This window comes from Thamnophis elegans, chromosome 7, assembly GCF_009769535.1.
Source record: "Thamnophis elegans isolate rThaEle1 chromosome 7, rThaEle1.pri, whole genome shotgun sequence".
NCBI lineage: Eukaryota > Metazoa > Chordata > Lepidosauria > Squamata > Colubridae > Thamnophis > Thamnophis elegans.
In genome coordinates, this window is record NC_045547.1 from 1,352,501 (window position 1) to 1,367,124 (window position 14,624).

Sequence of the window (14,624 nt, forward strand, 5' to 3'; positions counted from 1 at the left end):
CTCCTTGCACCAAACAGCAAGTTTCACTTTCAGTTTCTCCCAATCATCAGCTGTTTCAGGCTGCAGGGATAATTATAGCCTATGGCAGCTTCCGCAAGCCCCCGTTTGCTGCCTCTGCCTCCCAGCAATTTGCTCCTTGCACCAAACAGCAAGTTTCACTTTCAGTTTCTCCCAATCATCAGCTGTTTCAGGCTGCAGGGATAATTATAGCCTATTGCAGCTTCCGCGAGCCCCCGTTTGCTGCAAGGAGGAAAATTGCTGGGAGGCAGAGGCCAAAGGGTGGGGGACAGTGGGTGGGTGGGGTACATTCAGTCAGGGGTGGGTTTCAGGCGGTTCGCGGCGGTCCCCGCGAACCGGTTGGTCGGCGAACCTGGAAGTAAGTAACTTCCGGGAACGCCGAAGGATCCACCCGCCCGCCCGCGTTCCTTACCCGGTTTTGATGAGTTCTGCACTTCCACGCATGCGCAGAACGCATACAGCGCCTGCGCGATCCTCCAGGAGCAGAAACCCACCCCTGCATTCAGTGTACAAGACGCCCTCAAATTTTCACTCTCTTTTAGGGGAGAAAAGGGTGCGTCTTATACTCCAAAAAATACAGTAGGTAACATCATCAGTCCAAGGGGGGGTTTATTGAATGGGTGGGAAGGAGCTGAGGAGAAGGATTGCGGGGGGTTTGATGCTCTTTGAGCTTGGTGGTTTTCTTGCAGACATTTCATGACCCAACTAGGGAACATCATCAGTGTGAAGGAGTGTGTGCTTTGCCACTCACACTGACAGTGTGACCTAATCTGGGTCATGAAACAGCCGCAAAAAAACCCAACCACCAAGAAACCCTCTGGTTCGTATCTTAGCTAACTTTGATTAATTTTAATATTTAACATTTAACAATGTTTTAAATTGTCATTTTTATATGGCCGTAAGCTGCCTAGAGTCTCCTCTTGATAGTGAGATGGGCGGTGTATAAAGTCAGCCAATAAGTAAATAAAGTAAGTCAGGCGAAAGCTCAGTGGAGGAATTGAAAGAAGAGAATCGGTCGCCAAATGCTAAGGACTCTCGTGTCCTCCAAGATGAAGAAAAGCAGAACTTCTGCCTTTCTCAAAATAAATACATAAATCAGAGACACAAAAGTTCTCTGAAAAAGAGGAAGGGCCTCACTTCCTCAGTTTTTGCAGGACAGAAGAAGGAAGCGACATAAATTGTGGGTCACGGGATTCCATTCATGCTGAGCTGAAGAACCTGATGGTCAAGTTGGAGAACAGCCTGGTCTCTCGGGAGGAAACCCATCAGGTCCTCCAACCTAATGCCTTCTGGGTTGGATTGCAAATCCCATGCTGTTTGAGGAAGATGGGTGTTGTCATCCAATGACTCTGGACAGGGCAGGGCAGGATAAAGTCTTGTGCAAGGTTCTGAGCTGTGAGACTTCAAATGTGTGGAGCAGGATGGAGAGCAAGCACTTCTGAAGTTCTTCTTTCTCCTTCTAATGGTTTCTGGTCACCCAAATTCAGAGGACTGAAGTGGGGAACTGTGCCCCAAAATAACACTTTCCATTTGTTGACATGACCTCCATTGCTCAAAGTCAAGAAAGTCGCTAGTCCTTCCTTAGTGTTTCTCAATTTTTGTAGCGTGAAGATGGGTGGACTTCAACGCCCAGAATTCCTCAGCTGCCTGGGGAATTCTGGGGATTGAAGTCCATCCATCTTCAAGCTACCAAGATTGAGAAACACTTCTCTTAGTCTCCTCAGCCCAAACTCCCACTAGTAGTTCTGTCTTTCTCTGTGGTGGGCCTCCAAGAGTCTTGGCCAACATTTGGGTGAGGACACCACTTCCTTTTCCTGTGAGAAGCAGACACTGCTATGGTAACCCTCAAGAGAAGAAGTCCAACTAGAACCTCAGTCCAACTGCCCACCCTTCTTCCAACATGGGTGAGACACTAAGGCCCTCTTTTCAATGTGACGTTGGGCTCCATTATGGTCATACCTTGAGGACTGGGACCAAGGGTTTTGGGGGAGGGTCACAAGAAGTGGTGGGATTCAAATAATTTAACAACCAGTTCTCTGTCTTAATGACCAGCTGGGTAGGTGGGGCTTGTTGGTCATGTGACTGTGTGGGTGTGGCCAACTTAACATCACTCAGGTCGATGGGCGCTTCACCTGAGCTGTTACAATGGAATCAGGGTTAACGGGAGAGGCAGTTTCTGTAAGCAGGGCAACAAAGAACAGGCTAGAAACAACACCAGAATGTTTCCTTCCTGCCTTCCTTACAGGATTAGCCCTGCAAAATGGGGAAAAAACAAAAGGAGATTTTTTTTCCCCAAAAAATCCAGTTCTCTGAACTGCTTAGAAAGTTAACAACCGGTTCTCCCAAATAGGTGCGAACCGGCTGAATCCCACCACTGGTCACAGGCCTTATTTTTGGCGCAGCAGAAGTTGAGGTCCAGATGAAAGGGAAGGCGGGGTGAAGAAGCTACTCACTTGATGTGTTCTGCACGGCCGGAGCCTTCAATAGTCTTAGCGCCCCACCGCTGCTCCTTCTCCGAAATGTCATTCTGCCAACGAGAGGAGATAAGACCTCTTATACCTGGTGGGACTCAATTGCAATAGCAGTTAGACTTATATACCACTTCATAGGGCTTTCAGCCCTCTCTAAGCGGTTTACAGAGTCAGCATATCGCCCCCAACAACAATCCGGGTCCTCATTTTACCCACCTCGGAAGGATGGAAGGCTGAGTCAACCCTGAGCCGGTGAGATTTGAACCGCTGAACTGCAGATAACAATCAGCTGAAGTGGCCTGCAGTACAGCACTCTAACCACTGCACCGCCTCGGCCACCTCAGGAGAGGGCCTCCCGGGGCCCATCTGTGGAACATCATCTCCCCAAGATCAGGTCTCCTCCATCTCCACCAACCTTCCGGAAGTCCTTTAAAAAACGGGCTATGCCTGCAGCCTCAGGGATCCCCGGGAACCGAAGAAATGCTAAGATGGCTACAATTGCACATAACAGCAAAAGCTTCTCGCTTAGCCTTTTAAATTTATATTGTTTATTGTTACGGTACGGTTTTTAAAGTCTGAATTTTATGGCACACCAGAGTCACATATGTGAGATCGGTGGCTATATAAAAGTGATACAGGAAGAAGTAGGGTTGTTGTAAAATAAGATGGGTGTATGGGATGGTAAGAAAGCAATCTCTTTTTTTTTTAATTAGTAAAAGAAAAATACAACAATCAATAACTTGTAAAAGACAATACAACATCCACCACTGTTTTGCTTTACATTTGACTACATTTCGAGATATTCCCATAATATCAAAGTCATTCTAGACATCAAAGGTTAGGTATCTTCTTCCCTCCCTCCCTCTTTCCTTCCCTCGTTTCTTCTTTTCCACTCCCCTTTCTTCCCTCCCCCCTTGCCTCCTTCCCTCCTTCCTTCCCTCCTTTCTTTTCTCCTTTTCTCCTTTCCTTCCCCCTCCCTTTCCTCTCTCCATCCCCCCCTCCTTCTCACATACCTTCCCTCCTTCCTTTCCTCCTTCCCTCCTTCCTCAATTATAGCAATCTCAATTATATTGTCAATTGTAGGGGAGAAAAATTGTTACAAACACATATTATTAACAACAGTTATGAGATTATATAATTGTGAATGTATATATGAGAAATAAAATTTATTTAAATAAAAAAAAAATTTTAAAAAGTGATACAGGTAGTCCCTGACGTACGGCCACAGTTGAGCCCGTTGCTAAGTGAGACAGCTGTTCAGTGAATTTTGCCCCATCTTATGACCTTCCTTGTCCTGGTTGTTAAGTGAATCACTGCCCTTGTTAACATAGGAACATGGACGTTAGGTGAACCTGGCTTCCCCATTGACTTCGCTCGTCAGAAGGCCGCAAGAGGCGATCACATGACTCCGGGGCGTGGGAAACCACCGTAAATGTGCGTCAGTTGCCACAGTTGTTAAGTAAATCACTGCAGTTGTTAAGTCGTTAACTTCCCCGTTGACTTTCCTTGTCAGAAGGTCGTAAAAGGGGGATCACGTAACCCGTGGACACTGCAACTGTCATAAGTACATGCCAGTTGCCAAGAATTTTGATCATGTGACCACAGCGAGGCTGCAACGGTCATAAGTGTGAAAATGGACACAAGTCAGTTTTTTTCGGCCCAAACGGTCACTAAACAAATGGTTGTAAGTCAAGGACTACCTGTGATAAATGAATGAATGAATGAATGAATGAATGAATGAAGGAAGGAAGGAAGGAAGGAAGGAGTGAATGAATGAATGAAGGAAGGAAGGAAGGAAGGAAGGAAGGAAAGAAGGAAGGAATGAAGGAATGAAGGAAGGAAGGAAGGAGTGAATGAAGGAAGGAAGGAGTGAATGAATGAATGAAGGAAGGAAGGAAGGAAGGAAAGAAGGAAGAAATAAAGGAAGGAAGGAAGGAAGGAATGAATGAAGGAAGGAAGGAAGGAAGGAAGGAAGGAATGAAGGAATGAAGGAATGAAGGAATGAAGGAATAAGCAACCTTTGTAAATTTTCTCCTCTCTCTTTTTTTGGCCCTTCTCTCTACTGGGGAAGGAGGGATGAAGGGGGGATGTTTCAGGGGTCTCCACAGGGCTAAGCACTTATGGAGACCCCTGAACGAAGAGTTTTCCCTGCACTGTCGCGATTCACACCTCGGTTTCTTTGAACTGTGCCAGGGGTGGGTGCCTGCCGGCATTACTACAGGTTCAGCACACAAAACATTTTGCACACCACGCGCGGGCGCATTGCACCTTAGAAAAGGAAAATAAATTGCATTTTTCCCGTGAAGATTCTTCTGCGCATGTGCAGAACAGAAAATCAAGAGTTGTAAGTAAGTAAGTTTAATTTTATTTATAGGCCGCCCAATCCCGAAGGACTCCGGGCAGCTTACAGAGGGCGGTCCCGAGCGTAGAGCCGGTTCGGGCGCGTGTCTTACTACCTACTCAGGCGAACCCACCTCTGAACCGCAGCCTTATGAGGCCAGCCTTTCTGCCCCCCCCCCTCAGGTGCAGCTGTGCCCATCCCTGTGGGAGCCAGGCAGAGCCCCATGGGTCCTGAAGATCCACCAGCAGAGGACGTACCACAAAATCCGGGTCGGTGTCCCAATCGTCTCCCTGGGCCTCCACCTTTGCAGACACGTTGTGGCCCGCCACAGATTTCCACATCTGGCAGGAGAGAATTAAATTGAATTGAATTTATTATATTTCTATGCCGCCCTTTTCCCCGAAGGGGACTCAGGGCGGCTCACAACCCAAGTCAAGGGGGAAGGGTACAAATAAGGAATAAAAAGACAGACAAAACAATACCATAGTTTAAAAGCACACAACAATCATACCATTCGAGGGGGGGACAAGACTCATCAGCCCCAGGCCTGTCGGAATAGCCAGGTTTTAAGGGCTTTGCGGAAGGCCTGGAGGGTGGTGAGGGTTCGAATCTCCACGGGGAGTTCGTTCCAAATGCCCCACTGGTCACAGCCGACAAGTGGTGTTCGAAAGTCAGCTGTGGGTCCAGGAGGACTCCCAAATTTCGAACCCTGTCTGAGGGGCGTACTGTTTGACCCCCCCAGCCTGAGAGATGGAAAACTTGGCCAATTAGTGGGAGGGAAACACACCAGCCACTCGGTCTTATCCGGATTGAGTGCAAGCTTGTTAAGAGAGTCAAAGAGCCACGTTGGCCCGCATGGGTGACTATTCCTTCTGTGAAAAGGATGCTTTAGCAACGTCTTTGCCAGAAACGGGCATTTATTTCCAGCGCCTGGCAAAAAACAGGAACGCCTCATGGCAAACAGTGGGTTCGCTTAACGACCACAATGTTTGCTTTAAGGCAGTGTTTCTCAACCTTGGGGGATTCTGGGAGTTGAGGTCCACAGGACTTAAAGTCCCCAAGGTTGAGAAACACTGCTTTAAGGACTGCCATCCAAAAAAAGGGGGGAGAGAGAGTGTACAATGGGGCACAGTCGTGTGGTCCCCCACTTTGCCTTTGACAAAGGTTTGATGACGGTCACAAGATGAGGACCACTTGTACCCTTGCAGTGCTGCATTAGGGGGGGTGGACCTGAGCAACGGGCCTCTTGCTAAGCGAGATGGGTGTCCCGTCAATCAATCAATCAAATAAACGAATAAATAAAGGCTGCACAGCCACAGCCAGACTGGAGTCTCCCCCGTCCTGTTTAGAATAGAATAGAACGACAGAGTTGGAAGGGATCTTGGAGGTCTTCTAGTCCAACCCCCTGCCTGTTGGGGGAAGCCATTCGTGTCCTTTTTCTGCACCACCAATGTTCTCCATTGCGCCACTTCTTAAGAACAGATTGGAAAACAATTTGGAGTGGCGCAGGGTTTCCTGTTTGAGCAGGGGGTTGGACTAGAAGGCCTCCCAGGACCCTTCCAACTCTGTTATCCTGTAATTCTGTAAGGGTCTCCTGGTCCCTTCCCGGAAATAATGCCGTCTGACGGGAGCTGTTTTTATAAGATGGCACAGGGTGGGCCTTCTCCGGGTGCCGTCAGCCAGACAATGTCGGCTGGCAACTACCTGGGGGAGGGCCTTCTCTGTAGCTGCTCCGACCCTATGGAACGAACTACCCCCAGAGATCCGGACCCTACCCACTCTCATGGCCTTCCAAAAGGCTATTAAAACCTGGCTATTCCGGCAGGCCCCGGGCTGTTGACCTCTTGATTGAGGTCCAGCCCCAATTAGACTGGGTGTATGATATGGCTTTTTTAATCTATGTTTCTGTATTTTTAACTTTTCTATTTTTTAAATGTATTTATTGTAAGCCGCACGGAGTCCTTCGGGATTGGGCAGCCTATAAATTCATTCAATTCAATTCAATCTTAACCAGGCCCTCCCCCACAGACCACCCCCTAAAATCCAGCAGGCCCTCACCCCCTTCCCCCTTGCCTTCCATGGGGCTTTCCCCCCATGCGCTGAGAGAAGGTTAGATAAACCGTGCATCGGAACCGATTTGGCACCAAGTTGTTTGCTTTTCCTGTGTTTAGTTCTATAGTTTTATTATGGTTTTATAAGTTGTTTTAACTTTTAATGGGGAGCTCCCCAGGACCAGCGAGAAGATGGGTGGCTCAATGAATGCTTTGAATCGTTTTTTTAAAAGATAAATAAAAGGAGACTCTCTCCTGCTTTAAACCGGAGAGAGAGAGAGAAAAGAAATTCTGAAATGTTGTTCAACAACGCACCTTTCTCCTTCCTGGGCTGTTGGGTCCCTTGCACTGGGGGTGGGGGGGGGCTCTCTTTGGGGTTTGAACCCCTTCCTTCAACTGTGGTGCAGGTGAGAGATGGAAACGCAGCTCAGCATCCTACAGTCAGCCGGATGAAGAGTCAAACGGAAACCATCGTTCTGTGGCAAGCCTTGCGCGGCGCATGCAGCGCTTTGGCTGAGATCTCTGTGGGTTCATGCGCCAATTCAGCTTTCTCTGTGGTGACTCGGGGCCAGAAGAAGTGGAAGCTGGTATCCAAAGCCCCTCCTCTCCAAGGACAGGTTGGGGAGGGGGGCTTTTCCGTGCCAAAAGAAAACCAACTGGGTGCATAACCCAGGAATGAGACCTTGAGCATTAAGGAGCATTAAGGAGAAACTTCCTAACAGTGGGGACAATTAACCAGCGGAACGACTTGTCACCAGAAGCCGTGGGTATCCATCCCTGGAGATTTTTAAAGAAGAGACTGGACAGCTTCTTGTCTGAAATGGTACAAAGTCTCCTGCTTGAGCAGGGGGCTGGACTAGAAGACCTCCAAGGTCCCTTCCAACTTTGTTATTCTGTTATGCTGTTATCCTTCCTTTCTCCCTCCCTCCCTCCCCCCTCCCTTCCTTCTCCATCACTGGAGGTTTTCAAGAAGAGACTGGACAGCCATTTGTCCAGAATGGTGTAGGGTCTCCTGCTTGAGCAAGGGGTTGGACTAGAAGACCTCAGAGGTCCCTTCCAACTCTGCCCTGTATTCTGAACACATCCAGATGTCGACTTGGCCCTCACCTCTACACCAACAGCCCCACTGCAGACACCAACAAGATGCCTTCACACAGGGTCTTTGTACCATCATTTTCAAGCAATGTCACGCTGGATTCTACTCAAGCCCACCCACCCAGATTTTGGTTGAAAAGAATCAAGGGATACAAGGTTGATCTCCGGAACCATAATGAGCGCCTGGGGCTTCGAGCGACCCAGACACAAGGCTAGAAAGTGGGAGAGCAGTGAGTTCAAGTCCCGCATTAGCCATGAAAGCTGACTGGATGACCTGGGGCCAGGGTCTCTCTCTCTCAGCCCGGTCCACTTCACAGGATTGTTGGGTTTTTTTTGGGGGGGGGGACAGGAAGAGGACGGCGTGTTTGCTGTTCCTTGTGTAGTTTGTAAACATAATTGAAATGGTGGGATACAAATAAATGAACAAACGAATAAAATAAACTCCCCACCAGCCTCACAGCTCTGCAAGAAGCTTCCTGCAGCTTTTAAAGAATTTGAAAGTTTGCAGGAAACGCTGGTGAAAAAAAATCGGAGGCCCGACTTCCGCCAGAAGACCCTCCCTGCCCTCCCTCAGCCCTTGCGGGGGTCTCTTTTCTGGGAACCTCAGCTGGCCTCCCCATCTCAAAGGGGTCCTTTTTTTTATCCCTCCCACCTGGCTCCGGTTTCTGCCCTGTGGAAACCCAGAAGCCCATCGAAGGGTACGAGGGGGCAGCAATTGCAGCTGTCGGGTGTCCATCTTTGCAGGCACATTGTGGCCCAGCATGGCTTTCCACATCTGGGGGAAGAGGGAGAAGAGAGGAGAGGGAGGGAGGGAGGGAGAGAGACTAAAGAAGGAAGGAAGGAAAAAAGGAAGAAGGAAGGAAAGAGAGAGAGAGACGAAAGAAAAAGAAAGAAAGAGGGAGGGAGGGAGGGAAGGGGAGAGAGGAAGCAAAGAAAGAGAGAGAGAAAAAGAGAGAGAAGGAAGGCAGGCAGGCAGGATGGAAGGGAGGGAGGAAGCTCAGAACATCTGGAGATCAAAAGCCCAGGAGCCAAGGGAGGGGGTCCCTGTCAGTCCCTTTGGCCCCCTGAGCTCAATCAACCCATGGAACAGAAGTTGCCTTCAGAAGCTGCAGGAGCTTCATCCCTGGAGGCTTTCAAGAGACTGGATTGACCTCTATCAGAAACGGTGTTGGGTCTCCTGCTTGGGCAGGACTAGATGACCTCCAAGGTCCCTTCCGACTCTGGCAAATCTGCTCCCCCGTGGCTGCCTCTTCCCACTGCCCAAGAGGACCCCAATTGCTCCCACCCTCTTGACAGCTGGGAGCAACCCTCCCCATGATCCCACCAGCTCCAGGGATGGGAAAGGTCCACGGGGCGTTTTGGAGCAAGCAAGGTTGACTTTCCATCCCCACCCAGAGATGCTCCGCTCACCCATGATCCCCCAGCAGCCCCCCATGCGCTGCGCATTCAAGCCTCCCTACCTTGCCCGGAGCCTCCGTTCCACTTCTGGCAGCGCCTCTGCGCGGCTTCCTCTCCTCCCCCCACCCACCACACTGGTTTCACTTGCAAAGCCCAGTTCCTGTCTGAAGTTCACCAAATAGGGAAGGTGGTTCTTCTTCTTCTTCCTGGACCCGTCAGAGCAGAAGACGACCAATGGCCTGTGGGGGAAGGGAGGGAGCCCAGCTGTGCCCATGGGTGGAGGTCTGAGCCCACTCGAGGGGTGGGGAGCGGGGGAAGTCCCTGCACGCACCCAAAGAGGCCACAGGGCAGGAGGGTTGCAATTGTTACTCTACTATGGGATCTCTCGTTTGAAAATAGCAATAGCAATAGCAGTTAGACTTATATACCGCTTCATAGGGCTTTCAGCCCTCTCTAAGCGGTTTACAGAGTCAGCATATCGCCCCCAACAACAATCCAGGTCCTCATTTCACCCACCTCGGAAGGACGGAAGGCTGAGTCAACCTTGAGCCAGTGAGATTTGAACAGCCGAACTGCAGATAACAGTCAGCTGAAGTGGCCTGCAGTACTGCACCCTAACCACTGCACCACCTCAGCTCCTAGGGGTTGGACTAGAAGACCTCCAAGGCCCCTTCCAACTCGTGCTACGCTGTTAAAGGCTCAAGGTGGGCACCGCCAGGGCATCCCCTTGCAAACACATAAAAAGGTTGTCTGAGCACACGCAGAGGGCATCCTTCAGGGCTACTGGCCCTTCGAACATCTGGTAGGAAAGAAAAATGCCACCGTAAGCCCCCCCCCCCCTCCAGAGTGGCTCAGTAATGAGGAGGAATGGCACATGTGCATTGAATGAATAAACAGGAAGTGCACTCTGCACATGTTCGGAAGCAAACCGAAGAGGAAATGTTTTGATGGGAAAAATAATAATAATAATTAGGAAGCACACCAAGGAACGCCAAAACATCTTCTGCTTACAATGTGCTTCTTCACAGCCAATGTGCTTACTTGCATGGGGAAGGGGTGGCTAACCTTTTTGTCGTCATGTGACACCCCCTCCATGCGCCCTGGTGCCTGCACATGTACGCATGATCCCCCCCATAAGCTCCCCCTCCCCCCAGCACATGCATGTGACTCCCGCAGCCCGTTTTTGGCGTGGCAGGCCTCCCTGAAGCCTCCTGGGAACAAAAATGGGGCACGGTGGGAACATGCTGCACTCCCCCCCATGCATATGTGCATTACCCCACCCCCACCCATGTGCATGCACATGCATCTCCTGCATGCACCCCACCCCCACCCCCCCACACACACATGCGCGACAGACCTGAAAATCAGCTGGCCGGAGGGAGGCATGTGCGCATACACGGTGGAGCTGAGCTGGGGCAACAGCTCACATGCCCACAGAGAGGGGCACGAATGGCATAGGTTGGCCATCCCATGCGTAGGGCTTGCCTGCAGGTGTTACCTGTCCCACAGGTGAAAAAGTCTCCCCTCCACAACACAGTCAGCTCATTCCCAACATTGCTTCAAGCCACCCAAAATGTGTTTTTTTTAAAACACCCTTAAATCAGGTATCCATGCTCAGCCGCTTTAAGACCTGTGGATGTCAACTCCCAGAATTCCCCAGCGGGGGAACTCTGGGAGTTGAAGTCCACAGGTCTTAAAGCGGCCAAGCTTCGGCACACATGGACGTACACACACAAACACACACACACACACCCTCCTGCATGCACACACACACACACACACACACATCCTCCTGCTTTAAGTGTTTGTCAGCTAGTATGTTTCAATGCTTTTGCCCAGGGAATGAAAGTTGGGGAAACATGGCACGGAGGCCTTCCCAATTAATGAGCAAACACCCCCTTGGGTTTCACTGTGATCCAAGTGGGACCCCAATTATGCCCCTCTAATTGTACAAGACTTCAAAGCAACCTTTCATTCATTCGTTCTGAGAGCCGAGGTGGCGCAGTGGTTAGGGTGCAGCACTGCAGGCCACTTCACCTGACCGCTAAGCTGCAGTTCAGCGGTTCAAATCTCACCAGCTCAAGGTTGACTCAGCCTTCTGTCCTTCCGAGGTGGGTAAAATGAGGACCCGGATTGTTGTTGGGGGCGATATGCTGACTCTGTAAACCGCTTAGAGAGGGCTGAAAGCCCTATGAAGCGGTATATATAAGTCTAACTGCTATTGCTCAATCTAAAGATGTCCCAAGGGAGAGCCTGCAGCTGGAGATCTGGGGATTTGCCCAGTGGTGAAATCTATTTTTTTTAACTACCTTGCTGAGGGCGTGGCTTGGTGGCGGGTCATGTGACTGGGTGGGTGTGGCTATGGAGTCCTGTAAGGGGGGGGGGGGTGAAAAGACAGAAACTCACCTTAACAATGTCCTGCTGGAGCAGGGTTGGACTAGATGACCTCCAGGTCCCTTCCAGCCCCGGATTATCCTCTGAAGTTGCGTCTAGTGCCAGGTTTGTAGTCCTCCCTCCCTCCCTCCCTCTTTTTTCTTTTTCTTTGTTTCTCCTTTTCTTTCTTTCTCAGCATCTAGCAGTTCAACAATGGACCCCCTCACCCCCATATTTTCAGAGAAGTAAAAAGAAAATCTTAAAAAGTAAAAAAAAAAAAGTTGCGAAGATCAACTGTGCGATGTGCGATTTTTTTTTTATTATTATTATTATTATTATTTTTCACAACCGGTTCAGGCAAACCGGCCCAAACCGGTCGCATTTCCCCCCTGGATTCCCCCCCGCAGGGCTCCTCAAACTCAGCAACTTGAAGGCTTCAACTGGACTTCAACTCCCAGAATTCCCCAGCCAGCATTTACCAGTTGTAGTCCTGGAGTAGTGTGGCGGCCTAGAGGGAGGAGCTCTGGCCTCTCCGTCAGGAGGCTGTGGGTTCGATCCTGGGTGGAGGCAGATATTTCTCTCTCTGGGCACAATGAGAATATATATATATATCTGCTGAACAAGACTCCGTATCGGCGACAGGAAGGGCATCCGGCCATTCAAACGCTCTGCTAGCTCCATTCAGGTGCCCAGGCTCCACGCCGCAAGGGATTACGGGATCGTTGAAAGGAGATGATTCACTAGTCACAGTCCTCGACATGTGGAAGTCGTTAAGCGAGTCACGGACAATTTATGACCTTTTTTGCAAGCAGACACCATCAACTCCCGGATTACCTTCGGACAAAACACCACTCGCACTCAAGACGCTCAGAAAAATAAACATCTTTATTGCACAACAAAGGGGGGGTGGTAGAGAACCAGAAGGCCGGGCGGAGGGGATAAAGGGCACCCCCAGACCACGGGGAGGGGACCCCCATCTGCCCCTGTCCGAGAGGCAGATCCCAGGCCAGACCAGCAGTGGCCAGAAAGGGAACCTCCTGGCCCATAACCCACAACGTGGCTTCCTGCTCTGGGATCTGTGGACAACCCTTCCATTAAGTGACCACCGGAGGTCTGCGGATGGGACGGTCGGGGGCTGTCCAGCTGCAGAGACTTCGGACGCTTCCTCCCTTCTTGACCCTCCAAACCAGGAGAGAAGAGGGGTTACCCCCCTTCCTTTGGGGCTGCAGCCGGACCTTCAGCCCTTCGGAACGGGGCTCAACTGGTGGGCGAGCGTCTGCGTGCGTGTCAGCATCCCCACGGGGACACAACACTCTGTACGAGCAGCGAGCAACCACGGGCAGAGCCTTGCCTGCCGCTCAAACAAGTGGAAGCACATGTATGATACGCGTGTCCTTGCCTGCCACTTGCACGGATCCATCCCCTCTCCCTTCTCCCCTGGGCTGGTCCCCAGATCCAGAAAGCTTGCCTTAGGGGCGATATTTCCCCCAAAATGTGCAGAAAGAGAGAACTTGGTGCTTAAGGTGATTTAGAGGGGAGTCCAGTCTCCCCGTCCCCCGTCCCAGAATCCAGGTCCCCTCCTCCTGCAGGGGCTTCCACCGTAGCGGATTATGATTAGTGCCACCAAAAGGATGGGAGGTGGGCGTCCTTTCCCCCCTCCCCAAATCAACGAGGATTGCAAGCCCGATTCGGCCGGCATTCGAGGCCCGGAGAGCCCAGGCGCTTCCCTGGAAGGAGCCGCACAAACCTTGCATCGCTACTGGCTAAGTAAGGCCGTCGCCTCCTTTAACTGGCCAGGATTGAGCTCGACTTCTGGCCGCCTCAGCCAGGACAGGAGTGAGCCGCCCACCCACCCTCCGTCCAGGCCAGCAGGGTCCCCCAGGCACGGTTCCATGTTCCGGTGCCCCCCGTCTTCTCACAAGCGGCCCACGGCGTGGAGGAAAAGCAGCACGTGGATCCCGAAGAGGTAGGCGGTGGCCAGCAGGGAGAAGAGCCTCCGGGGGCAGAAGAGGGAGCGCAGGGCACGCTGGAGCCCCCTGGCCCCTCGAGCCTGCAGGGGTAGAGAGAGCCCGGAGGAGAGGAGGGATTAGGGAGGGGTGGGCCTTTTGAGCCCCGAGCCCCAGCCCAGCAGACGCCAAGAGAGGAGGAAGGAAGGGACAATGATGGGCGCTGCGTCCAACGGGAGGGACACTCCATGCCAGAAAGGGGAAGTTGGGACTTTCCATTCTGTTTGCGAATGAAAGGAAGAGCCCTTATTTCTGAGATCTCCGGACTGGGGAAGGAAAGAAGGAAGGGAGGGAGGGAGGGAGGGAGGGAGGGAGGGAGGGAGGGAAGGAAGGAAGGAAGGAAGGAAGGAAGGCAGGCGCAGAGGTTAGACTGCAGTATTGCAGGCTAACTTCTGCCCACAGCCAGGTTCGATCCCGACCAGCTCAAGGTTGACTCCGCCTTCCATCCTTCCAAGGTGGGTAAAGTGAGGAGCCAGAATATTGGAGGCAAGAGGCTGATATTGTATAAACTGCTTAGAGAGGGCTGCAAAACACTGTGAAGCGGTATGTAAGTGCTACTGCTAAGTAAGTAGGTAGGTAGGTAGGTAGGTAGGTAGGTAGGAAGGAAGGAAGGAAGGAAGGAAGGAAGGAAGGTGAGGATAAGAGGAAGGAAAATGAAAGGACAAGGGAAGGAAGTGAAAGGGAGGGAGGGAGGGAGGGAGGAAGGAAGGAGAGAATAGATAAGAGAAAGGAAAAGGGGAAGGGGAAGGAAGTGAAAGGAGAAGGAAGAAAGGGAGGGAGCGAGGGAGGGAAGGAAGGAAGCAGGATGGGAGGGAAGGAAGGAAGGAAGGAAGGAGAATAGATAAGAGGAAGGAAAAGGAAAGTACAAGAG

At 51.1% G+C, this 14,624-nt stretch overlaps 2 protein-coding genes across 6 annotated transcripts in view; both read right to left on the reverse strand.

The window, feature by feature from the left end:
- The window catches only part of LOC116511807 (hematopoietic lineage cell-specific protein-like), a 23,787-nt gene extending 14,276 nt beyond the window's left edge, over positions 1 to 9,511 (reverse strand). For 4 of the 5 annotated variants that reach the window (XM_032222007.1, XM_032222006.1, XM_032222005.1 and 1 more), the window contains exons 1-3: positions 9,437 to 9,511; positions 5,088 to 5,171; positions 2,472 to 2,545 (exon numbers count right to left, since the gene is read on the reverse strand). In XM_032222007.1, the coding sequence (XP_032077898.1) occupies positions 2,472 to 2,545; positions 5,088 to 5,171 (158 nt within the window). In that variant the 5' untranslated portion in view covers positions 9,437 to 9,511. Of the gene's footprint in view, positions 1 to 2,471; positions 2,546 to 5,087; positions 5,172 to 7,196; positions 7,228 to 9,436 lie in introns of those variants that run through there. The other variant, XM_032222004.1, reaches the window with a different exon arrangement.
- Positions 9,512 to 12,613: 3,102 nt separating this feature from the next.
- Positions 12,614 to 14,624, reverse strand: part of GOLGB1 (golgin B1) — a 35,918-nt gene continuing 33,907 nt past the window's right edge. The window contains exon 19 of the mRNA XM_032220632.1: positions 12,614 to 13,797. Within this exon, the coding sequence (XP_032076523.1) occupies positions 13,663 to 13,797 (135 nt within the window). The 3' untranslated portion in view covers positions 12,614 to 13,662. The remainder of the gene's footprint in view (positions 13,798 to 14,624) is intronic.